Below are 26,552 nucleotides of genomic sequence, written 5' to 3' on the forward strand. Positions count from 1 at the left end.
GGTGCTGACAATGTTGGACCCACTTTGGGAGGGACGCTCACTGTCTGGCTCAGCGACTAAGCCGTTATTGTCGTTAGTAGGGGGCTTAGGTGGTGGTGTTCTAAGTACGTTAAACCAGAACAGGCACCACTGAACACCACCGAAGTGACTCAGCAGCAGTGCAGAGTCTCCTCTGGTGTGTGGCCTCCTGGCGACCTAACATCGATGGTTCCCTGCGGACTGCCGATGCTGGAACTGTGACGGACGAATCCGGGTGTGGCCGTGTATGGGGGAATCTGAATGAGCGGCGTGGGAGTAATGCCACTGAAACGATGCAGATGATGGGGCAGCAAAAAAAACAAAAAAACAAAATAACAGCAACAACAACAAAAAACAAAAAAACTCCTAACGTCTTCTGAATAATACTCCTAACTTAATACTCCTAACTTCGTCTTCTGAATAATACTCCTAACTTCGTCTGATGAATAATACTCCTAACTTCATCTGAATAATACTCCTAACTTCGTCTGATGAATAATACTCCTAACTTCGTCTGAATAATGCTCCTAACTTCGTCTGATGCATAATACTCCTAACTTCTTCTGAATAATACTCCTAACTTTTTGTTAGCTTTTTCCTCGCGTCTGCTGTCAGTGCCACTCATCACAGTTCCTGAAGAAGGACATACGGTTTGAAACGTTGACAATGACACTCCTTCTCTTTCACCCCATTGTGGTCATTTTGTACAGACTTCATCCGTTTGTGAGTTCTGTTGACTCGGCAGTCATCTTTCGCTTACTCGGTGCAGTAGGCTTTCAGCAAACCTCTCAGGATGGAACTCCAAATATTTCCTGAAGGAAAAAAAAGACTTATTGTTTAGACCTCCTCGAGTTCCAACGAAAACTCTAATAGCTCTTCTCTTGCGAGTTAGAATTGTCCTGTGTCTGGTATGAGCCTACTGTTTGAACAGATTTGTCTGTCAATAATCTGGGCGTTGGGTTATTATTCTCACTGGCTATGCCTGTACCCTTGCAGTTATTGTATTGACTGTATGATGGTGGGCACTGAACACAGGTTATGTGTTGTTTGTGAGTTACCGGTACAGCACATGTGAAGCTCAATGTGTGTCATAACTGAAACACTTGATATAAAGCTCAATGTGTGTTGTAACTGAAACAATTGATATAAAGCTCAATGTGTGTCATAACTGAAACACTTGATATAAAGCTCAATGTGTGTTGTAACTGAAACAATTGATATAAAGCTCAATGTGTGTCATAACTGAAACACTTGATATAAAGCTCAATGTGTATTGTAACTGAAACACTTGATATAAAGCTCAATGTGTGTTGTAACTGAAACAATTGATATAAAGCTCAATGTGTGTTGTAACTGAAACAATTGATATAAAGCTCAATGTGTGTTGTAACTGAAACAATTGATATAAAGCTCAATGTGTTTCATAACTGAAACATTTGATATGAAGCTCAATTTGTGTTATAACTGAAACACTTGATATAAAGCTCAATGTGTGTTGTAACTGAAACACTTGATATAAAGCTCAATGTGTGTTGTAACTGAAACACTTGATATAAAGCTCAATGTGTTTCATAACTGAAACACTTAATATAAAGCTCAATGTGTGTTGTAACTGAAACACTTGATATAAAGCTCAATGTGTTTCATAACTGAAACACTTAATGTAAAGCTCAATGTGTGTTGTATCTGAAACACTTAATATAAAGCTCAATGTGTGTTACAACTGAAACACTTGATATAAAGCTCAATGTGTGTTATAACTGAAACACTTGATATAAAGCTCAATGTGTCTTATAACTGAAACAGTCAATATACTAGATATCCAATATATTGTGTGACCAGATTTGTTTTATTGATTTTTGGTTTGACAAAACATAAATCTTTCTCTGGAATTTCAGTTAAGATCAGATAAGATAACTTTATTATCTCCAACTATAGAAATTTGGTCAGGTGTATTATCACAACATAGACAAGTAAACATGGGGACCATAACTGTAAAAATCAACAACAGCTTTTACGAATATAACGAAGACACAAATGTAAAAATATCACATACTCCGTATCATACATTCATCCACACATTGCAGGTAATAACTAGTATTCTTTATGTAAAAACAGAAAGAATTAAGAAACATTATTTTGAATATAATTATGATCATTGCCTACTATATTACACATTGATTATAATAGATAGATAAGATAAGAATAAAGATAAATTGCATCAGGTGCGGAAAACCACAACGTGGATTGTTCAAATCAGCCTAGCAGTAGAACTAGCAATTCGTGTGATCTGTTCCGTTGAATAAACACTCAGAAACATATAAAAAGCACAGACACACACACACAGAATTACAATCATAACTTCACTCCAGCATAGATTATCTTATTTCATTGACATTAAATATATCTACATTAGATAAATCTGCCACCATACAAAAAACGAGTACCATACCATAATGATTACGTCCCTTCAGCCGCTCTTTGAGCTACTGAAACTGAATCGGAGTCCTGACTTTTGATCAGATGCTGTAATTTGGAATTCTGGGAACAAAGTAAGGTGCATTGTTATCGATGTGAAGCAAAGCCCTATGGTACGCGGTTTCGGTTTCCAGAAAAGGTGTCATTGCACCTCATCCATTTTTACCGTGGGTCCATCCATAAAACGAATTCACTTGAAAGTTTCAGCCACTAACATGAGTATGTGCCCAAGCAAAATGTTAAGATAGACCTCCAGGAGGCTTCCATAATCATGTAGTTTGGGTGTGCTCTCCTTCGTGTTGTATACTTAAACAAATAGATGGCTGCAGAAGTGTTTGCGTGTGCGTGAATCCGTGTGACCGCTATATGAACATGTGACATGATCATCGTGTCAGATCTGCCACCTGTTGATGACCAGCAAGCTGTACCTGGCATCACTCGTCTGTTGTCGTTCTTCTTGGTGGAACATGTGTTCACATTAACATACCACTTTCACTGCATTTGTGCTGATGCAACCACACATCAACAGAATACGAAAAACAGCCTCGGTAGAAATTCCGCATCCACCCTGTTTGCGGACGATTACTTCTGTCCAGGGTTTGAATCTCTTACCAGTACCAACCAAAGCGGCACAAACGTCACAGTACTTGCGGCCAACACGTCAGACTGCTACAACAAGCAGTACACAGAAGAGCAGGGTGTGATATACGGTGTGTGTGAGGACTCCTTTCCGTACTGCAAGTTACACGTGAAGACGTCACAGCATATGTTTGTGCATGCTCAAGTTCAAAGGCTTTCTTACTGGTGTAGTTCCACGCAATGGGAAATACTGCTGTTTGATAAACAGAATGGTGCTATCAACATTAAATGCAGTTGCCATTCTCTTAACGAATTCTTTTGGACATCAGCAACTAACCATATGTATGTTTTGAGTAAAAGCAACCCACCGTTTCAAATTGATTTCGGTATTATTACATATCGTGGATTTATTGTCAATGATGTGGCGCCACACGCCGGATACTTGGTTTTGCCGTTTTTGTTCAACCCACACCCAGACATCACTTATAGGAAAGATTTAACAGCACCCTCGGGATTCGTCATCATGACACAGTTTCAGGTATCAAACCCTCAGTTTGGTATAGGTTTTAGGGCACTCATAGAAGTGATTCACAAAATGCCTAATGCAAGTCGCCAAAACATTGACGTTGTGAAAAACCATCAGTCTCACATGTATGTGAAAGCATTTCCAACATCAAACCTTCAAATTATGTTCTCCCAGTTAAGAGCGACGACCGACAACCGATGGAGAATAGATTTTTCTTTTCATCCTGCCTCCAGTCAACCCCAAATGCTGCAGAATGGTTTCTTCAATTGTTCTGTAAATCACTACTACAAATTCCAACATCATCTGAACTGTAATCTAAAGCAAGAGTGTGAAGATGGACAGGATGAAACAGAGCTCTGTCCTTTCAGCAGCCACGGGTGTCAAGGATTGGTGGCTTCACGGAACAAGTGTTTCAGACTGGTCAGTTTGGGTGCCTCACGTGTACCCAACGTACTGGCGGCGTATACATGTCTGAACATGAGTGGAAGATTTGCTTCAATGAAAACAAGAAGAGAACAGAACGATTCCCTGCACATTTTTAGAAACTTCAGTGTATTCTTCATAATCATAGGTTATACTTCCGGGTGGAACAACCTGCCTTTTATTTTCAGCAGGTTTCGCACATGGTCCGACAAAACTTTGATCTACAATATGGATCATTTTAGAGAAAAGAACACATATTATCCGTCCAGGACTGTTCAAACCAGGATTCTGTCGTCAATGGTTTTGTCATGGGATGAACCGCTGGGCTCCACTGCAGAATCCTTATTGCTTTGTGAGACAGACTCTCAGTCACACAACAGCGCTCCAGCACATATTGTGTCCTCTCACCCACACAGCCCGCCACGACAGATCTTCACACAAACACAACAGATGCTCATTGTTTGTGCAGGCGGTCAAATAACACACACATCTTTGACATGTAATTCTAACTGTCGCTGCGAAAGAAGCGTCATTGACCAGCTTTACAACGCTGTGGTTGATAACGGGACATTGGTTCTCCCGGAGCAAAACGCTACGTTCAGAAATCTCATGTTTGGATGTGACGACGATGTGACGTCAGTGCCGTACACTTTAGTGTGCGACTTTCGGTCAGACTGTCCAGATGACAGTGACGAGTCATTCTGTGACCATCTTTCACCCAACGGTTTTCTGTGCTCAAACGGGCAGGGTGCTTTGCACAGCCAAAAATGTAATCAACACTCTGATTGTCTGGATGATTCTGATGAAGTCAACTGCCCTGAAGACTATACATTCTTCGTTCAGCCCCAAAACTTCAACAGAACTCAGAGATTTTTCATCAACTTGGATGGTACGGGTTATTTTTATCAAATAGTGATGCCACGTGATGCCTTGTGCCCTGAAACTCATTACAGTTGCACAGCCGATTGGTTGCTATGTCTTCCTGTTTACACCCGATGCAATGGGTTTTCTGACTGTACCTATGAGGAGGATGAGCAAGATTGTGAGACACTCGCATGTCCCGGACTGTACCAGTGTCGAGGTTCCAGAGTTTGTGTGCATGGAGATCATCTGTGTGATGGCTGGGGTCAGTGCCCACAACGAGATGATGAAATGCTGTGTGACCTGACCTGTCCTGAAGATTGTTTATGTCAAGGTCACTCTTTCCTGTGTGTCAGACCTTTCCATGGTGAGAGGTTTCCTCAGCTGCGCTACTTGGACGCTTCAGGTTCAAAGATGAGACTGGATGAGTTCTGGAAAAACACACATCTTGTTCATCTGAATCTGTCTCACTGTTCTTTGGTCAATGTTTCAGGTGTCGAGCTTTCGAATTTATTATTCCTAGATCTTTCTAGTAACCAGCTCAGAACGATTAGTTTGCTTATTCTATTTAAACTACCAAATCTAAGAACTCTGAAGTTAGCAAACAATCATCTGAGGACAACGAGTGATTCATTGAAAAGCATTCATTATTCACTGCGAAAAATAGAAATATCAAACACACGTCTTGCAATGATTCAGAAAGAATTGCTTATATATTTTCCTCAGTTAAAGCTTTTGAATATGTCTCTTTCTAACATCAAAGCCATTGGAAGAATAGGTTTTAAAAATATGCCACAGCTGACTGTTTTGGATATAAGAATGAATCCATCTGACACTTTCTCTGTAGATTTGTTTCAAGGGTTGGGTCATTTAAGGACTATATTTTCATCACACTATAAACTTTGCTGCGATAAATTACTTCCTAAAGGACCGAGTGAAATACAATGTTTGGCTCCCAACACTGTCCTTCGTTCGTGTGAAAAATTAATACCATCGGAGGTGCACTTGACTTTGCTCAGGGTATTTTGCATTTCTTCCATTTTTGGAAACTTCATTTCTATTTTAATTTCACATGAAATCAAACAAATGTTGGGTAGCCATTTTGTTATTACCGTTGTTCATTTACAGTTTGCTAATATATGCATGGGAATTCACACTGGCATAACGTTAATAGCTAATGATATTTATAATGGAAAATACATCGAATTTGAAAAGACATGGATTCAGAGTACTTACTGCAGTGTGGCTGGTTTTCTGTTCTTGCTGTCAGGTGAAGTATCAGTTTTGATCATCTGGTTAATGACTTTAGATCATGTCATCTTCCTCTGTTTTGGATGGAGACACAACAAAGACACCACAGCAATGGCCTGTACACTAATGTGGGTCAGTGGAACTGTGTTGTCCGTGATACCTTTTCTTCCAGGACAGTCCTACCTGGGCCTCATCACTCAGTCAGGTCTGTGTCGCCTGGCCTTGTTTGAAAGCTATCATACAGACCAAACATTCAAGTGGTTTAAGGTCATTGTGGTCATCAACTTCGTATTGTGCACGATGATTTTTGCTGGTCAGGTCATCAGTTACAAGCGAATACCAAGATACAGAATAATGGTTGATTCGGAAAAGAGAACAGTGTATTCCTCCGTCTACCTCTTACTGAAAGTGGCTGTGACAGAAGCCACATGCTGGTTCGTGTTTTTCCTGTCCATGGTGACGGCCACGTTCGATGCTGATGAATCCGACAGGATTTACAAGGCCCTGGTGGTGTTCGTGTCCCCTCTCAGCTCGGCCCTCACCCCGCTGCTGCACCTGTGGACTGCAGCCACGCTGAAGAGAGAAGAGGAACGGGAAACCAGATTGTTCAAAATCCTAAAATCAAGATTATCTCGGACAGGTAAAGCATGAACATACCCATACAATAAAACTCTCATCTTACTTTCACATCAATGGCGCAGCTTCAAGACCTTCAAATAGGCACACACAAAAAAGGATGACCATACTTTTTTTTTTCTAATGCCGCTCGTTACAAAAATAGTTTACGAACCAAGCTGAAGACAAAAAATCAGTATTAGAACGATTTAGATGTGAACTGGTTCAGTTCAGGTTGTATTTCAGTGAAGGGAAAAAGGGTTGAGAGGATAGAAGGTTCAAATTCTCCGTTCTGTTCACTGGGTTTGGGAAATGTGAAACAGGAGTTTAAATGACGTATTCTTTAAACCACGATTCTTTTTATTTCTCATATGTGTGTATGTATGTGTATTTCTATATATGTATACATTTTTTAAAAATATAATTTATATATATATATATATATGCGTGCGTGCAGATCCTTCAAAAAGGAGGTCTTTTGTCTTTCATGATCAAATTCCTCCTCTTTTGTTCATTTGAGGACTCTTAACACTAACCAATAAGTGAAATAGGTCCCAAACCGGAATGCCTTTCTTGCAGTTACAAATTCATAATTCCCTTCTGAATATGCCAAAGCTTCATTTTAACACACTGGCAATAGACACTGTGAAACCAGCTATGAATGCGGTCAGTCAAATAAACTCAGCCAAGTTGATAATCAGATCCTACTGTTGTATTTAATAATGAATGACTGGTCAGCAGCAGACACCATTCAGGTTGGTCCACTGGATGCAATTCATGAGGAAAGGGACACTGATGCGCACTCGGGTCCAACCGGAGTTGTGTCATATCTTTGACAAATGAAATATCTCATGTGTGATGTGTGTCAAAAGACGTGACAAAATCAAAGTACAACTACATCTTCAATGATTTATCCCAGAAGTTCGTCCTTCTTGATTATTACTGAACACCTTTGCGATGATATTTTCGCATGCAAGAATCAAATGTTGCGCTCTCTCTCTCTCTTGTTTTGGGTGATTCTTTAGCTTTCATGTAAATGAACGAAAGGTACAGCGCAACAATCATTAGTTTGCTCGGGAACATTTTTTTTCTCTCATCCTCTCTTTTCCCCGAGATGTTTCTGTTCTGAACCTGTACCATACCTATAATCAAGCGGGTGGCAAGAAGTAATCGGCAATGAATTCTTCTGTCTGAAACGTTCAAATCTCTACGTGTTTTGGTATGTGTGACTGTGACTCAGTAGAACATAAAGAATTGTTTATTGACGTCGAACATGAAGACCGTGAGACATAGAAACACACCTGGCCTACCAAATGAAGACCGTGAGACATAGAAACACACCTGGCCTACCAAATGAAGACCGTAAGACGTAGAAACACACCTGGCCTACCAAATGAAGACCGTAAGACATAGAAACACACCTGGCCTACCAAATGAAGACCGTGAGACATAGAAACACACCTGGCCTACCAAATGAAGACCGTGAGACATAGAAACACACCTGGCCTACCAAATGAAGACCGTAAGACATAGAAACACACCTGGCCTACCAAATGAAGACCGTGAGACATAGAAACACACCTGGCCTACCAAATGAAGACCGTAAGACATAGAAACACACCTGGTCTATCAAATGAAGACCGTAAGACATAGAAACACACCTGGTCTATCAAATGAAGACCGTAAGACATAGAAACACACCTGGCCTACCAAATGAAGACCGTAAGACATAGAAACACACCTGGCCTGCCAAATGAAGACCGTAAGACATAGAAACACACATGACAAGACGCAGAAACACACATGGCCAACTAAACGAATGATGAACGGAGCTCTGGGCTTTGCTGACTGTCCAAATCGTAATTCACAGTGTGTATGAGTCGGTGTGTGGACCCGGGGCGGGGGGAGAGAAGGGAGTGTGCACACACACGCGCGGGGGAGGGGGGTGGGCAGCGTGCGTGGATGTGAATATGTGTGTGTAAACATGTCAAGGTTGCTGAAGTATAGGAGTCTTGACAGACAAGTAACCCTCCTTGCACGTGACACTGGGCTCTGACGTCTCACCTTTACCACCACTCACCCTGTGTCACAGTGATGTCAAGGGACAACCAAACCTTGCACGTGACACTGGGCTCTGACGTCTCACCTTTACCACCACTCACCCTGTGTCACAGTGACGTCAAGGGACAACCAAACCTTACACGTGACACTGGGCTCTGATGTCTCACCTTTACCACCACTCACCCTGTGTCACAGTGATGTCAAGGGACAACCAAACCTTGCACGTGACACTGGGCTCTGATGTCTCACCTTTACCACCACTCACCCTGTGTCACAGTGATGTCAAGGGACAACCAAACCCTGACACTGGGCTCTGACGTCTCACCTTTACCACCACTCACCCTGTGTCACAGTGATGTCAAGGGACAACCAAACCCTGACACTGGGCTCTGACGTCTCACCTTTACCACCACTCACCCTGTGTCACAGTGATGTCAAGGGACAACCAAACCCTGACACTGGGCTCTGACGTCTCACCTTTACCACCACTCACCCTGTGTCACAGTGATGTCAAGGGACAACCAAACCCTGACACTGGGCTCTGACGTCTCACCTTTACCACCACTCACCCTGAGTCACAGTGATGTCAAGGGACAACCAAACCTTGCACGTGACACTGGGCTCTGACGTCTCACCTTTACCACCACTCACCCTCTGTCACAGTGATGTCAAGGGACAACCAAACCCTGACACTGGGCTCTGACGCCTCACCTTTACCACCACACCCTGTGTCACAGTGATGTCAAGGGACAACCAAACCCTGACACTGGGCTCTGACGTCTCACCTTTACCACCACTCACCCTGTGTCACAGTGATGTCAAGGGACAACCAAACCCTGACACTGGGCTCTGACGTCTCACCTTTACCACCACTCACCCTGTGTCACAGTGATGTCAAGGGACAACCAAACCCTGACACTGGGCTCTGACGTCTCACCTTTACCACCACTCACCCTGTGTCACAGTGATGTCAAGGGACAACCAAACCTTGCACGTGACACTGGGCTCTGACGTCTCACCTTTACCACCACTCACCCTCTGTCACAGTGATGTCAAGGGACAACCAAACCCTGACACTGGGCTCTGACGCCTCACCTTTACCACCACACCCTGTGTCACAGTGATGTCAAGGGACAACCAAACCCTGACACTGGGCTCTGACGTCTCACCTTTACCACCACTCACCCTGTGTCACAGTGATGTCAAGGGACAACCAAACCTTGCACGTGACACTGGGCTCTGACGTCTCACCTTTACCACCACTCACCCTGTGTCACAGTGATGTCAAGGGACAACCAAACCTTGCACGTGACACTGGGCTCTGACGTCTCACCTTTACCACCACTCACCCTCTGTCACAGTGACGTCAAGGGACAACCAAACCTTGCACGTGACACTGGGCTCTGACGTCTCACCTTTACCACCACTCACCCTGTGTCACAGTGATGTCAAGGGACAACCAAACCCTGACACTGGGCTCTGACGTCTCACCTTTACCACCACTCACCCTGTGTCACAGTGATGTCAAGGGACAACCGGTGGCAAAGGAACAAGAGTCAGAGCTTATTTCTTCCCATTCCCACGAGAGGCTCATCACACAAAAAATGGGCAAATGAATGAATTAATAAACAAGAGAGGCAAGGCCTTCAAGACTCACTTGTGATAAATTAAGTCCCATAGCATTAATTACAGAATAATTTCCCGTTTTTACTACCTGCACCAAAACGTTTGCAAAATAAATTAAAAAAATTCCATGCTTAGCAAAAGAAGTTCCTGTGTGAACAAAAAATGATAATAATGACTCCTCTTGTTGTTGTGTCAGAATAAGAGGTCAAAGTGCCAAGTTTAGAGAATACGAAAAATATAAATATAACAGTAAATGCAGTTTGCATATAATTAGGCTTCTTTTTTTTTTTTCTTTTTTTTTTTGTGCCCATCCCAGAGGTGCAATATTGTTTAAAACAAGATGACTGGAAAGAACTGAATTTTTCCTATTCATATGCCAAATTTGGTGTCAACTGACAAAGTATTTGCAGAGAAAATGTCAATGTTAAAGTTTACCACGGACACACAGACACACACACACACACACAGACAACCGAACACCGGGTTAAAACATACTCACTTTGTTTACACAAGCGAGTCAATAAAACCTTGACGGAAAATACAAGGGAGATAATTTATATGTACACTCTCTGAAGAGAAATTTTCACGAAATGAAATACTTGATCAGGACATGATCTATTGTCAACATGGTTTATTGTAAACCAATGGCGTCTCTGAATATATACATATTTTATACGAGAGTAGGTTCTGCTGATAGTATTCATTTCATCTCTGATTTCTTTTCCGTCTGTGTAATTGTGCATTCGTTTTATTTTGGGAGGGAGGGGTAGGTTAGGGGGGCAGGGGGTGGCTGATGTCATGAGTAGCCATTATTAAACAGATAGTTTTCATGAATCTCACACACACACACACACACACACACACACACACAAAGGAACACAAAACAGATCTGTTTTTTTATTTGATTTATGTACATTTTGGTTTTCCCAAGTTTCCATTCACATATTCACCCAGCATTTCCACTTGAACACAATAATAATTCTTTAATGATCAATCCAATCACATCTCATAGAAGAACCCATTCCCAAGTTACAAAGAAAAGTAAATCACACAGAAGACAAATGTAAAACTGAGAAGTAGCAACTGTGTGTTATCTCAGGAGTCATTTATTTCTGTAAAGCTGAGGTATATAATTATGTTACTACTCTGTCCCCTCCGTTGGTTTAAAGACTGAACACGGATATTAAACTGAAATCAGTGCACAGCATAGTACTGTACTGATTTCATGACCATGCTGTATCAGATTCTGTTCCATATCAAACAGTATTTTTCTGTACCATACAGAGACTTTGAAAACTGTGCCATACTGTGTTGTGTTGTACCACATACATTATGATGTGGAAACAATGCAACACTATAAGGTGCCGTGATATGATATCCTGCCTTGCTCTTACCTGTACTTATCCGTTGTACTACTGTGTAGTGATCTGTACTGTGCTGTGTGTTTTTTGTTCGGCTTAAAACATTTCGCTGTTTAGTTCAAGCTTAGTCACTTGTACATGTGTGTGTCTTGACTGTGGGCTGAGAAATTGTTGTGTGAGTGATGGGCCTTTTACAACATGATTTCCCATCAGATTAATAAAGATGTATTGTATTGTATTGTATTGTATTGTATTGTATTGTACATACTGTACTCAACTGATAGAACTGTACAGTTTGCATGGCACTGTATTGGGCAGTGCTGAACCAAGCAACTTGTACCAAATCCTAAGAAAAGTTAGATGTTGATAACCATACTTGCATGCCAACCATTCTGAGTTTGATTCCCAAGAATGCAGCATCAAAACAAGCATTCCCCCTTTCCAGTGAAATGTGTTGTCAGTCTGGTGGTGTCAGTGCAGTGAAGGTTGGGTCCCCTCTGCCCAGCTTATCCCCTGCGTCCCCTCTTTTCCCCTAGGGCCCAACTTTTCCCCTAGGTCCCCTCTTTTCCCCTAGGGCCCAACTTTTCCCCTAGGTCCCCTCTTTTCCCCTAGGGCCCAACTTTCCCCTAGGTCCCCTCTTTTCCCCTAGGGCCCAACTTTTCCCCTGCGTCTAGGGCCCAACTTTTCCCCTGCGTCCCCTCTTTTCCCCTAGGGCCCAACTTTTCCCCTGCGTCCCCTCTTTTCCCCTAGGGCCCAACTTTTCCCCTGCGTCCCCTCTTTTCCCCTAGGGCCCAACTTTTCCCCTGTGTCCCCTCTTTTCCCCTAGGGCCCAACTTTTCCCATGGGTCCCCTCTGCCCCACTTTTCCCATGAGCCCCCTGTACCCCACTTTTCCCCTGGGTCCTCTTTTCCCATGGGTCCCCTCTGCCCCAAAGTGTCCTGAAGCCCCTCGCTGTCAGCCACATGACCACAGCTGAACACCAACTATACACTTATGTTATGTGTGACTACGTTTACCGTTCCTACCTACACTTCTCCAGTGTCCACCGCACAACACTGCACTGCACTGTGCTGTTATCGGTACATACTGTTTTGCCCCAGACTTCAAATTCCAATGGGGAGGTTTTATACTGTGCAGACAGGCATCATTTTGCATGACAGCTCTTGTCTATGCAGTACATCAACGTTACACCTACACTGTATGATGTATTTATGAGACAAAATAATGCACTGTAAAGTTCTGCTACCCTTTAGTTTTGTACCGCTTCAGTGTCCACCACACAACAAACCACAACACTGCACTGTATTGAATTGAAGCATACTGTTTTGCTCTGGACTTCATTTTCCAGTGGCGAAGTCTTATATTGCACTAACAGGCGTTGTTTTGTGTGACTAGCAGTGTTATACGGCGCTGTAAATACCCAGTCTGCACAAGGGTCTGCCTCTTCCTTGTTTAACCTACTTTTTCCCCTATGTGAAACTGCAGCTCTCAAAGTGTTAATCTAACACACATGGCTGTTTAACCCCTTTGTGTGTGTGATAAAGAGACATACACACTGACGGACATGGAGAAAGAGAGAAAACAGCCACAGAAAGATGTGATCCATTTTATAAACTATTAATGTATGGTTTCATGATATAATTTTCTCCACTACTTTTCCCACTCATGGACACACTTCAAAAACACATTTATATATTGCTTTAATCCACTTCTGGAATGTGACACTAATGATCTATGAGATCCTTTTTTTTTTCTTTTTTTTTGTTGATGGAACCCAGTTTCTGTATCTATGGAAGGAAACAATGGACTACGTTTATCATTCATTGACTGCAGCAAAGTGACTGAAGTAGGGCTTCAGTGTTGAGCTGTTTGTTGATGGTTGACTGGCTGGAAGGCTGATTGGTAGGCTGGTGGACTGGTTGACAGGTGTTGTGGCTGGTTGGTTATTTCACTGGTTGGCTGGTTGGTTTACAGGTTACATAGTCATGTTTCCACATCGGTGATATTCCGGTATTACAATAAACATGCCATTTTCCCAACACTGAAATTTATGCTTATAAAGACTTTTACTTCAGCAAAAAAAACAAATAAACATAAACTGCTCTCCACAAAATTCAGAACTGATTACATTATATTCAGTTATATCACTTAGAGCAAAATAAACTGCAAAGGATTACAGAGAAATAGAGAACGAAATGTTACATAGCACAGCAATAAAGTTTTCTGAAAATCTAGTTAAAAGATTTATCATAATATTAATATAACATTAACAATAATAATAATAATAACAATATGAAGATGATGATAATGATAATAATAATACATAAAGTCTGTGTCTTCATTAACACACTTCCTGTGTAGTATATCACCCAGTCTCTTTTACTGGCTTTGAAGGTTAATTCAACCATGAACAAAAACAAACACTGGAAAACCGAACAGCCATTATCAGATAACAAAATGATCAACACCAATATGAAGTGAACTCTTGATCATAAAAAAAATTAATAAATAAATAAAAAATAAACAAAACCACTTATTTCCTTTGACATCCATGCAAAAAAAAAAAAAAAAAAAAATCAACCACCCGCAAATTTTACTGGCATAAAGCTGTACAAATCATCTGTTAACTTCTAAACCATCACCCAATTATGTACAAAAGTTGGCATTAATAGGCTCATGTCTCTTTTAAGTCTGTCTCTCTCTCTCTCTCTCTCTCTGATTACACAATCATTCATAGAATGTGTAAGTCTGCATGATCATGACTTTGCAAACACTGACATGACATGGATTCACCTGCACATACATTCACATTCACACAGTGGCCTAATGCATACAGTCTTGGTGGCTCTTTCCCTCTCACAGGCACATGCCTATGCTCACACACATAACACACAAACACTACAACAGTTGTGTTTCACTTTTGTATGGAAAGGAAAATGTGACAGGATAGCAAGAAAAACAGCTATAAAACATACAGAAAACGGCAGACTAGAAATACCTGAATTGAATAATTTCATCGAAGCTCTCAAGGTGAGTTGAATGAGAAAAATTAAAAACTCAAAACATAAATGGGAAAATGTAATTACCTTTTTGCATCCTGAAATTCAAGATATTGATAGATACGGCCCAAATCATTTTACTCGTTATGAGAAAAATGTGTTTTGGAAGGATGGCTTTAATGCCTTTAAAGATTTCGCAAACACCATTTGGCCACAAAATGAAACACAAATGTTGTCCGAACCAATATTTTATAATAACAAATTTGTTTTGAATAATCTTGAACTTAACAAAAGGGAATGGATATGAGAGGGCATCTGTAATGTTGCAGATCTTTATAAAGAAAACGGTAACCTTATGTCATATCTGATATGTGAAATTTAGAGAAAAGTATAACGTAACCACAAATTTCCTTTCCTATGCAGGTTTATTGAAAGTGATCAAAACTGTCTTGCTAAAATCAAACATACAAATAGAGAGTAATATGAGAATGCAGTTCCCCACTTTTTTGACTGAACTATATTCAGTACAAAAAGGTAGCCGTAAATACTATGATCTATTGGTTCTGGGAAAAGACCTTCCTAATTTTTGTCAGGTATGGAACAACAAATGCCAGGGAGACGTCAACTGGAAAATAGTTCTTAAGAAAACACAAAAAATAAAAGAAATTAAATTAAAGTGGTTTCAGATCACATTACCCGGTGGTTCATAGGATTCTAGCAACAAATATAATTTTGAAGAATATGGGTGTAGAAACTGAAGATACTTGTACCTTTTGCAAGTGAGAAAAAGAAAATACACAGCATAGTTTTTTGGAACTGCGAAAGGGTGCATTCCTTCTGGCTACAATTTGAAGGAACCCTGAATGAGAAACGTCTTCACCTCACAGAGTTCAAAGTCAGTGAAACATTCACACTCTTTGGTCATTTGGAAAAATTCAAGTCAGATGATGTCTTTGATCTGATTATTCAACTTGCAAAACTTTTCATATACAAATGTAAAATGAATAAATGCACAACATTTTTTAATCCTTTTTTTAAATATTTAAAAACACAATATTATATTGAAAAGTATATTCCTGTAATCAATTCGGAATATAACAAATTTACCAATAGTTGGTTCTTCTATACACCACTGTTTAATGATGTGCATGTTTAACATGGCTAAAAACTATCTTATCTGAATCTATATATTCTCATATTCAGCTGAATTCAAGATATCATAGTACATATGGTGTATTTTCATTTTCTCGTGAGAAATTGTAAAATAGCCCCACTTTTCCCCCCCTCCATTGTGCTAACCATCATGTTCCCATGTGCAGACGTGTAACACAAGCGTGCGTGTGTGTATGTATATGTATCTATGTCATCGTAAGTTTGTGTGACTTCATGTATGTCTTGATTTAATTTATGTACGTAAGCATCCTGTTGCAAAAGAAAAAAAAAATCTTTGTACATTACATCAATATGAATGTATACGATGATGTAAAACTATCAATGAAAAGACCTCTGGTGACACTATGTTTAAAATTGTAAACCCAAAGATGGAATTAAAAAAATTAAAAAACGGAAAAAATAACACACAAACACACACACAAAAAGAGAGTAAAACACACGTCCACACACACACACACACACACACACATCCATAGGACATGCACTCACAGACATATGTTTGCAATGACGATACTTTGCTGCCACCTGAATGCTAACCACTAAAACCTTCAAAGATAGAAACAAAACTTCTGAGAAAAAAAATCACACATATATTGCCAGCCATTTTTCTCTTTTGACACTTCAGTTCTCTGTCGGAAAGTTTTTCTTATAATTTTCTTCTTAATACTTGTTTGAAAGCAGAACTAGGTACCTTTTCCTCCCTCTGAATTTTTAGTCTGTTGACTTGGTAACAATTCTTCACTGCAGACTGAACACTGATGCCACTGATCCCCTTCACATGCTATCCATGGAAAGCAAAGGCAAATACCTTGATTAGTCATTTCATGCTGTTGGTTGGAACACATTTTGTACAGATCTTGTGCTGTTTCTATGGAAGCCCATTGTTGTGACAGCATAATGTTGCTGAAATGCACACACACACACACACACACTCACACACACATTCACACATGAACAGACATTTGCGCACAGACACACACACACACACATGCACACACACAACACAGCATCATGTGGGATAAGAAACGCAAACCCACATCGGTGCCACATCACCTCCCACTGGGAAGTAAAATTGTTCAGCTCTCAAAATGTCCATCACTTTCACAAACAACCCCCCCCCCTCCCCCCATCCCCCCCAAAAAAAAACCTTTCCTAAACTAACCAATCCCAATCTACACAAACAAACATTTGCCCACCTGAACAAACTTTCTGAATCTTGGCTTTGTTTGGATTTTACAGCAGTGCTTGAATGCAAAGGTTCTAGCTAATGTTAATTATTTCAAATTCAATTATCTCAATTTCTGTTGATAGCTTACCTCTGTACTTTCATCAGATCTTGTCCGTCAGTGTGACACTGACAGGTTTAGCCAGTACACCACTGTCACAGCATGCCTCTGTCTATCAGTGTGACACTGACAGGTTTAGCCAGTACACCACTGTCACAGCATGCCTCTATCAGTGTGACACTGACAGGTTTAGCCAGTACACCACTGTCACAGCATGCCTCTATCAGTGTGACACTGACAGGTTTAGCCAGTACACCACTGTCACAGCATGCCTCTGTCTATCAGTGTGACATTGACAGTTTTAGCCAGTACACCACTGTCACAGCATGCCTCTATCAGTGTGACACTGACAGGTTTAGCCAGTACACCACTGTCACAGCATGCCTCTGTCTATCAGTGTGACACTGACAGGTTTAGCCAGTACACCACTGTCACAGCAGGCCTGTCTATCAGTATGACATTCACAGGTTTAGCCAGTACACCACTGTCACAGCAGGCCTGTCTATATGTGTGACACTGACAGGTTTAGCCAGTACACCACTGTCACAGCAGGCCTCTGTCTGTCAGTGTGACATTGACAGGTTTAGCCAGTACACCACTGTCACAGCAGGCCTATCAGTGTGATACTGACAGGTTTAGCCAGTACACCACTGTCACAGCAGGCCTCTGTCTATCAGTGTGATACTGACAGGTTTAGCCAGTACACCACTGTCACAGCAGGCCTGTCTATCAGTGTGACATTCACAGGTGTAGCCAGTACACCACTGTCACAGCAGACCTGTCTGTCAGTGTGACATTCTCAGAGCAGGCCTGTGTAATCTGTGTGTTTGACACCATTCACATCGAACCGTCCCACTCCTTCATTTCAAAGAACTTCTGCTGTCACTGGATTGCATTGCACACAAGGCTGGAACCTAATGCCAAACCTGGTTTAAAGGTCGTAGCAAGAAATGACAAATCATTTGAACAATAAAAAACAAAAATCTGCAGTCTCTCAAGTCTGACTGGTCCTTGCAAATCCTGTTTCTGTGAAGTGGTGTGGCAAGAAGTGACAAGGTGCAGTGCATTGAGCGGTGAACAGTGCTACAGAATGACATCCAGCTGTTAAAGCATCTCTATGTGCCCTTGAGTGCCAACTGCTTGTGGACTAGATGCAACTTCTTTAAAATCATTACTTCAGCATTCAATGACCAACACACTCAAACTATTTCATTTAACACCATCAAGAACAAAGACATGTATGTATGAATAAATATATATAATACAATAATAAATATGTACAAATAAATGAATAAATAAATGTGAGTAAATGCATAAATAAAAGACTAACTTAACTCAGTTAATTAAGTGTAACTAATTTAGGGCAATGTAGTGTCCAGATGCATTCCAAAACTACTGAAAAAAAACAAACACTTGACACGCTGAAGCAAAAAATGATACAAAAATTAAGAAGTGCTTCACTGCTCACAACATCTTTTGATAAAATTAAAAGAACAGCCACAAACTTTCATCCAAACTGTCTCTCTCCTTCCCTCACACACACACACACACACACACACACTCATACACACGCACATGTGCAGATCACAATGAGTGAAATGTATCTACACGCACGCACACACACACACACGGATCACAATGTGTCAAATCTATCCACACCCACATCAAACATCTCCCTTTTCATTACTCCCATGTACAGCTGTACCACTAGCATACACCAAATCACAATCTGTCATTAAAAGAGCACACAAAAAATCTCACAAAACAACAACCAAAATGAACACAAAAGTATACAAACAATGATCAAAAACAACTGGAAATGTGTCATGAACTAGAATATATCACACCGTCTGAAGAGAGAATTTTGACAGGAAAGGGGCGCATTTTAGGGAAGAGGGGAGGGGGGTGACTGTGGGGGAGAGGAGGAGAGGGGGGAGGGGAGGGGGAATCAGCACGGAAGAAGACGTGGTTTCATACGCCCAGCTCCGCCATGACCCAGAAGAGGAAGAGGATGAGCAGCACAGCTCCCAGCACTATCCAGATCACCCTGACGGAACCTGCACACAGCAAAGCATTCACACTGCATTCACTTTTCATCTCTCTCTCTCTTTACTTATCTGTTCATTCATTCATTCCCTCATTCCCCCCCCACTACCCCCCACCCCCACCCCCCCACACACACACACTTCATGAGTTTTCCTCTGCTTCTTGAGCTTTCCTTTGTTTCAGTTGGGGTTTCTTTCTTGTTGTTTTTTTCCTGTTATGTGCTTCTATCATAAATCTGCACATAATGCAAGTTTTATAAACTTGATGCCGTTTGACCACAGAAGAGGCAAATTCCGTACAGCTATTCACAATCTGAGAGATTCTGAATAACTCAACACAAGTATGGGCTGTATTTTCTCTTGATATACAGGATGAGTGAGAGAATCTGAAGGAGAAAGGAAATGAAATGGGGAAAAAAATGACGTGCAAGGGGCACGAGTTAGAGAGGGGAAATAACTCACATACAGGAGCTACTGATGGAGAGAGAGAAGAGAGAAACCAATTCTCAAAAATGCATGAAAGAATGCTCATTTGTTTTACACATGTATGCATGCACACTTACAACACATACACACACACACGTGTATGCATGTATGTTTGCACAAATATACTGTTCATGCATGCATTTAAATTAAGCTTTTTTTAAAAATCAGGAAGTAACATGAGTAAAACAAGCAAGGCAAAGTTGTCCAAAGTTGGCTTAAGCATGGTTCCTGCTAAATTTACCATACAAATCACTGTGATGATCAAATAAAAACAAAAACCCAAAGTATAACAAAATGATGCAATCTAACAGAGCTGTTCATTGAAGCCATTTACTTTCATTCTCTGTGAATGGTTGCAAAATTTTAAACGGACATTTATCAAAACCACTCCGCCCACCCCCCCTCTCTCCCTCCCTCCCCCCACCCCCACCCCCCCTTCCCCCCCCTCTCTCCGTGCTACTTGCTGAAACAGAATAAAGTTCCATAAACTGACACTGCCTACCTCTTTCTGGCATCTGATGCAATCTGATGGTGTTGTCAGCAGAGACACTGATCAGGTTGAAGTCCTGTGGGCCCACAATGGCTCGTGTGGCCTCTGAGGTGGGCAGGAACTCCACCCCAGTCACAAATATACTGTGTGCCTCCTTCACCTGGTACAGTTTCTGAAACATCACACACCACATGAAACTGTATTAACACTCTGTATCCCATCAGTGCAGCTGCTCTGCACTTTGAGGACTGGCCCAGCAACAGCTGAAAGCACTGTCAAAGCCAGACCTCATACACAAAACGCACTTCATCAAAAAATAATGAATCCCCTTGTGTAAGTACACTGGCGAACAACATTTAGACTAAGACTGTAAAAGAAGCCAGACCTCATACACAAAACGCATGTCATCAAAACATGCTGAACGCCCTTCAGTAAGTGCACTGGTGAACAACATAAGAGGCTAAAGCCAACATGCAAAAAGCAGCGGCTGTGAACATAACTCACTGATAAAACAAAGGCAAACGTGCAAACTGAAATATGGAAACTGACTGAGAAAGCAAAGCCGAACATGCCAACTGCAATATGGAAATAATTGTACTTGGTCCAAGGGAAGCAACCAGATGTTACAGATAGATCAGTACTTCAGGAACAAAGTGATAAACATCCTGCTTTCTCCCAACAGTCAACCCATGATTCAACACCATCCAACCGTGTGTGTTTCCATCCTTCATTTGAACAGCCTCTTGCACAAAGGACCAACACAAGATTATTCCACACTGTTTCATATAATCATAAAAACATTGTGTTCAAAAAGCTACACAAATGTGGGTATATTCACCGCTCTGGTTTTTAGCAAAGGCTGTTGTCATGCAAGTGTTTTCTGCAGAAATGTGTTTTCTTCTTGAACAATGAAACAGATTTAAAACAACACCTGTATCATGTTCCACACTAACCGTATATTATGTTGAAATGCCCACAGAATAACATGGTACTAAAATCACTGGCTGGAGCAAAAGAGCCAAATTAGGACAAAGCCAACCGTAACACAAAATCATTCCTATGTGAGGTCAAACCACCTGCTTTTTTTTAAGTCTGAGTAGACTGCACATCTTGTATTCAACATGTCCTGGAAAATGTTACCCTAATCCTCCATGTCAAAACTTTTGTCATCATGATCAGTTGTCATACGTAGTGAACTCCCATGACACACACAGCGCCATTGCTTCAAACAGATTTTATTCAGAAAAGAAGAGATTTGACACTGTTGCCTTACGTCCAGCTGACCACACTGGCCCATATCAGGACTGCCCAAAGCCGGAAAAAAAAGTGACATATCATGTGTTCAATAAACACACAGCATGGCAAGGTCAGAAAGCCATGCTTATTTTAACACTTCCGGAAGATGAGAATAACAAATATCACAGCTTACACAAGCAAGTTAAGCTGTGCCGACCATTCTCATGTGTGACCTGGATAATGATGCGGTGCTCCCTAGAAACATTAGTGAAGACCAAAGGAACCAGGATGAGACGGCTCAAAGTATCTTACCAAAAATGCAATAAAAATGAAACAAATACATTAAAACAAAACAGAATAATCTTACTAACCTGTAGACTGAAGGAAATGTAGACGGAAACACTCCCTGATATTGAACCAACTCCGAGGTATATGCCATCATCACTAGAAAAAATAACCAAAAATGGCTATGTCAGAATATGAATTAAATATTTCCATTTTTCCAACAGATACAAATTTTTACCTTTTACAAAATACTTATCTTTTCCAATAGGTTTGCCAGAATCTAAATCTAAATCTAGGTCTGGTCAGTCATTTAAAAGTTATTTCCAACATTCGCACTAGATATGGGGAGCTATAACGGGAAGTCATTTAACAGGTATTTCAATGGTCCTGAACCTGATATATTCATATTTAGCTTATATTATCAGAGAACACAAGCTGCTTTTGAAAAAAGACATCTGCCTCCAAATATATTCAAAAGACTGCAAAAGAAGGATGAAATAATTACAAATAAACTACAAAGAAGACACAACACTCAAAAAAATCCTCCCCCTCTCCCCCAACACTTCTCCTCCCTTAACATTCTGTGAAGAGTCACTGGGGCGCCTCACAGAAGAAATATTCACTAGATTCCTCCAGGTCTGTCGGTTGTGTGTCAAAGTCTGGGTCTCTGTCCCCACAACACCCCAGCACACTAAAGTCCTCTCCCCTCCCTACCCACCCCCCTTCGCAAAACAAAACAAAACAAACCCACCCACCTGACAGCCAGAGCGGAGAGAACCTCAGTGCCGGCGCTGACCCCCTTCTTGATCTTGAAGGTGTCCCTGTCCCACATGATAAGGTAGCAGGGCGGGGGGTTGCTGCTGGAGCGGGTGATGGGGATGCTGACCGTGTACAGGTTGTACTTGTCCTTCTGGTTCTCCACCAGCCCGTACCTGGCACACACACACACACACACACCACTGCACCGCTTCTTTAACTGAGTGCCTGCGATGCTTCTATTTAACACCCTCTGTGTACCACTCTGTATCACTTTCTCTTCAATGAAATTAAGCAACGTCAGTTAACTAGTCTGTGTGATGTTGTTGTTTTATTCTTCTTTTTTCTTTTTTCTTTTTTTTAACTTGATATAGACTAATAATCTGTTATCTTCTCAACAGAAGTCTATAGCAAAGTATACAAATCATCATTAAACATACCATTCAAGACAAATATTTCACTTGTATTTTCCATCCTTCCCCTCAGTACATACCTACAACATCTGTATCTGTAATGTTTTGCCTCTGGGTTGTTCCAAACCAGGTCACAAAAACTTGTGCCGTTCTTGGTGTTCCATACACAAGCAGTGCTGTCTCTTGACACTGTTACTATCTGAAAAACAGCAGAACTGAGCAAAATCAACACTTCTTTATGTACCGCAATACACACACACACACTCACAAGCACACAGAAACTCAAACACACAAATTACTACTTTTGAATTACTACTTTTGTACAACACACATAAGCTGGATGAGTGCAGAATCTAGTACAGAAGAGTACATTTACTTTCGCTCTCATACAAGCTCTCTTGCTCTTCATCTCCCTTTCTTCGACAACAAGTTCATGTGCAATCATTTTTGCTGAGTTTCAGTTTCAAGGTGTCAAAACATGCAGACTGATCGCTCTCTCTCTCTCTCTCTCTCTCTATATATATATATATAATATAGATATATATATGTGTGTGTGTGTGTGTGTGTGTGTGTGTGTGTGTGTGTTTGTGCTATCCTACATCTGTTGTAAAAATATATATTTACCATAGAAAATCTATTAAAAAATTTTTTTTTTTAAAGCTGTTGCTTATGATGACCAGATATGTGTGCATGATGGGGTAACGAAGATTTGGGGAGGCTGGAGAAAAGGGCATGGTATGTGAGTGTTCTTTACTCTTTTTGTTGTTGTTGCTGTCATGAAGAAAAGTTCAAGTCTGGCTATACCTTTTCCTGTCACACAAAGCACCATTGCAATTCCCCTAAAAAAAAAACAACAGAAATCTGAAAAATAATAGCTTTCCATGAAAACCTTGGAAATTAAACCCTAAAAATCAAAAGACAGTCCACATGAGTTTTAACATCTGGTATCAAAGAAATCACAGACAAGACAACAACAAAAAACACCATGACAAAGAGTATTTAACACAAAATGAAACAGATACAAGCACATCATAATCAATTTAAACCAACTCACTTTGTCTCCACTTGGACTGATATCAAGATCATCAATGTCATTTTTGTGACAATGTGTTTCAAACTCCATTTTCATTTCAGGATACTGCAACAAAAATTGAAAATCACAATTCAGATCATGATAATGAAAAATATAAGTCTATATAAAAAGAGAGGAAAGAACACACACAAAAAGAAAGATGACAGAACATTCCATCTGATTTTAAAGGAATGAAGTGCAGCACTTCAATGATGAAGTTTAAAATACTGATGATGCTTTTCGCATATTACTATGGAAATGTTTAACATGATAGTGATCTTGATTTATCAATACATAGGACACACATTAGACTTTTAGAGATGCAGGAAAGGTAGTGAGAGAGAAAGAGAGTGAGACATTGAAAGAGTTTGCACATACTGTGTTTACGTCCACAATACAGGAAATTCAGAGCTTGTCACTTCTTGCCTTTTTATAATTGCTATTCTTTGTCCACTAACAGCAAGACTAATTTTTAGAGCGTAGTGAATTTATCATTTTCTTTATGTTTTAAATTCTAACTCTCCACGTCCAAGTACAAATACAATAGTGAATACATTATAAACTGGAATCAATGCTACCTTTCTTCACTAAAACCATCATTATCACAATCTTTGATCAAAGGTAATTGCCGTACCTTCCACACCCTCAAGAAACCATCAGCACCACCTGTGACGACGAGGGTGTGATCAGCACTGAAACGCACCACTTTCTGAAAACCACCGTCTTTCTCAAAGTCTGTCTGCACTGAGGTAAGGCACTGGAGGTCAAAAGTGAGCTGTTTGGTGCCATTAGGAGTGGCGTTGTTGCAGTCTTCTGTTTTGTCACCTGCCTTCCCCTTTCTCTGTTTCACTTCGCCTTTGTCACTGGAGTCTGAAACAGATCGGGGCCTGCCAGCTATAAGTTAGCTTTCTGGCTATATCTCATGGGAAGCAGATTTTCAAGAATTCCGTTCTGATCTTATGTTTTATCAAGCAATACTTCACTACACACAAATATCAAAATATATTATAAATGGACAAATATTCAGATTTGTGTTTTACAGAATGATTACCTTGTCAATATATTTTCTCATCAAACCATGAGCAGTGTGCATGCTAGGGTTGGTTGGTTGTTTGTTAAAACAGCTTGAAGTGGTTAAGTTTAATTCATGCCTGTGTCAATAAATCTGTTCAAATCAATCTGCAAATGGGAAACAGCTTGTGTTAGTACGCATATTTTATATGTTAAGTATACAGATACATATCGGAGTAAGTAAAAATAAACATACAACACACATAAATCACCATAACTGCATGTGACTGTGCCAGAAAAATTCAGGGAATTCATGATAAAATCTTTCTGCCACTGATAACATGAACAAGGGAACCTTATGAAAACATTACCTTGATTTTCTTTCTTTGGTGTGATGACTTTGTATTTGACAGAGTACAGGTGACATTTCTCTTCTTGCCCACATGCCAAAAAATGATTTCTGCCATCATAAAAGGTGGCACAGTTCATGACAGCATCACTGCCTGTGTCATGCCGACATATACTGGATGCCAAAACTTTATCACCTCTCTGCTTCAGCTCAAAGATTTCCTGCAACAGAGAATGAACCTGTATTCAGAAGAATGTCAGAGGTGGAATCAATCAGTGTGTGTGTGTGTGTGTGTATGGACCTGCTATGTGTATGTTTTTCCATTATAAGACCAACATATATTTCTTGATAACTCGTTCATGAGCATGCTGGGTACCTTAGCCCATAAAACGCTGTCATGGAATACAGGATCTTTCAAATGCATGCATCCTGATAAAAAAAAGAAAAGAATGGAAATGCTCCGAGATCTCTTCACAGAACTGTGTTGTTCCAGCCTGAAGTTCACAAGCTGTGAATGGGTATAAAATACACATTATGTATTGTATGCCTGTGATCTAACCATTCTCTCCTTTAAAGGAGTACTTTTCGTGGCATTCCCTGCTTTGCTTTTTTCATAAAAACGAATGAAATTGAAGCAACTTAAACAGGAGCAAAGTCAAACCGGAAGTGTCAAAGTGTTGAAAACTGTCGGCTGCTGCAACAATCGCAGATGCGTAAGATTGCCTTGCCAAATGAACTGTGAAAAACTACTTCACTCACTATAGCATTCGGCACTCCAGTTTTCGCCTGGCCTCCTCCACCTGCGACGAGAAAGTGTGTGCTTCCCAAAGCCTGAACAGTATACAAAGGAAAGTCTGACTGAGCCAGTGGTTCTCGGGTGGGCGCCATATTGTACACATGTAAACGTTGACACCAGCATCTTTTTACAGCAATACAGACATAGTAATGCTATTTGGCCCAAACTATTTGGGGAATGACGATTTTCATTCCTTGTCTTTCTCTCTGTCTAGAGGTTGCACGCGCATGTGTGTGCGTGTGTGTGCGTGTGTGTGTGTGTGTGTGTGTGTGTGTGTGCGTGCGTGCGTGCGTGCGTGCGTGCGTGTGTGTGTGTGTGTGTTTGTTTGTGTGTGTGTGTGTGTGATAAAGCTGTTC

General features: G+C 40.8%; 1 protein-coding gene across 1 annotated transcript; it reads right to left on the minus strand.

Annotated features, from left to right (window-relative positions):
* Positions 1–12,670: 12,670 nt before the first annotated feature.
* LOC143294908 (guanine nucleotide-exchange factor SEC12-like) lies at positions 12,671–26,289 on the minus strand. Its single transcript, XM_076606425.1, has 9 exons — positions 26,160–26,289; positions 25,423–25,621; positions 24,675–24,910; positions 24,023–24,106; positions 23,049–23,167; positions 22,555–22,731; positions 21,886–21,958; positions 20,291–20,450; positions 12,671–19,314 (listed from the first exon to the last, which is right to left on the minus strand). The coding sequence occupies exons 1-9, from the start codon at positions 26,286–26,288 to the stop codon at positions 19,229–19,231; spliced, it is 1,263 nt and encodes a 420-aa protein (XP_076462540.1). The 5' UTR covers position 26,289; the 3' UTR covers positions 12,671–19,228.
* Between the last annotated feature and the right edge of the window lie 263 nt (positions 26,290–26,552).

The sequence above is a fragment of the Babylonia areolata genome, chromosome 20, assembly GCF_041734735.1.
Source record: "Babylonia areolata isolate BAREFJ2019XMU chromosome 20, ASM4173473v1, whole genome shotgun sequence".
NCBI lineage: Eukaryota > Metazoa > Mollusca > Gastropoda > Neogastropoda > Buccinidae > Babylonia > Babylonia areolata.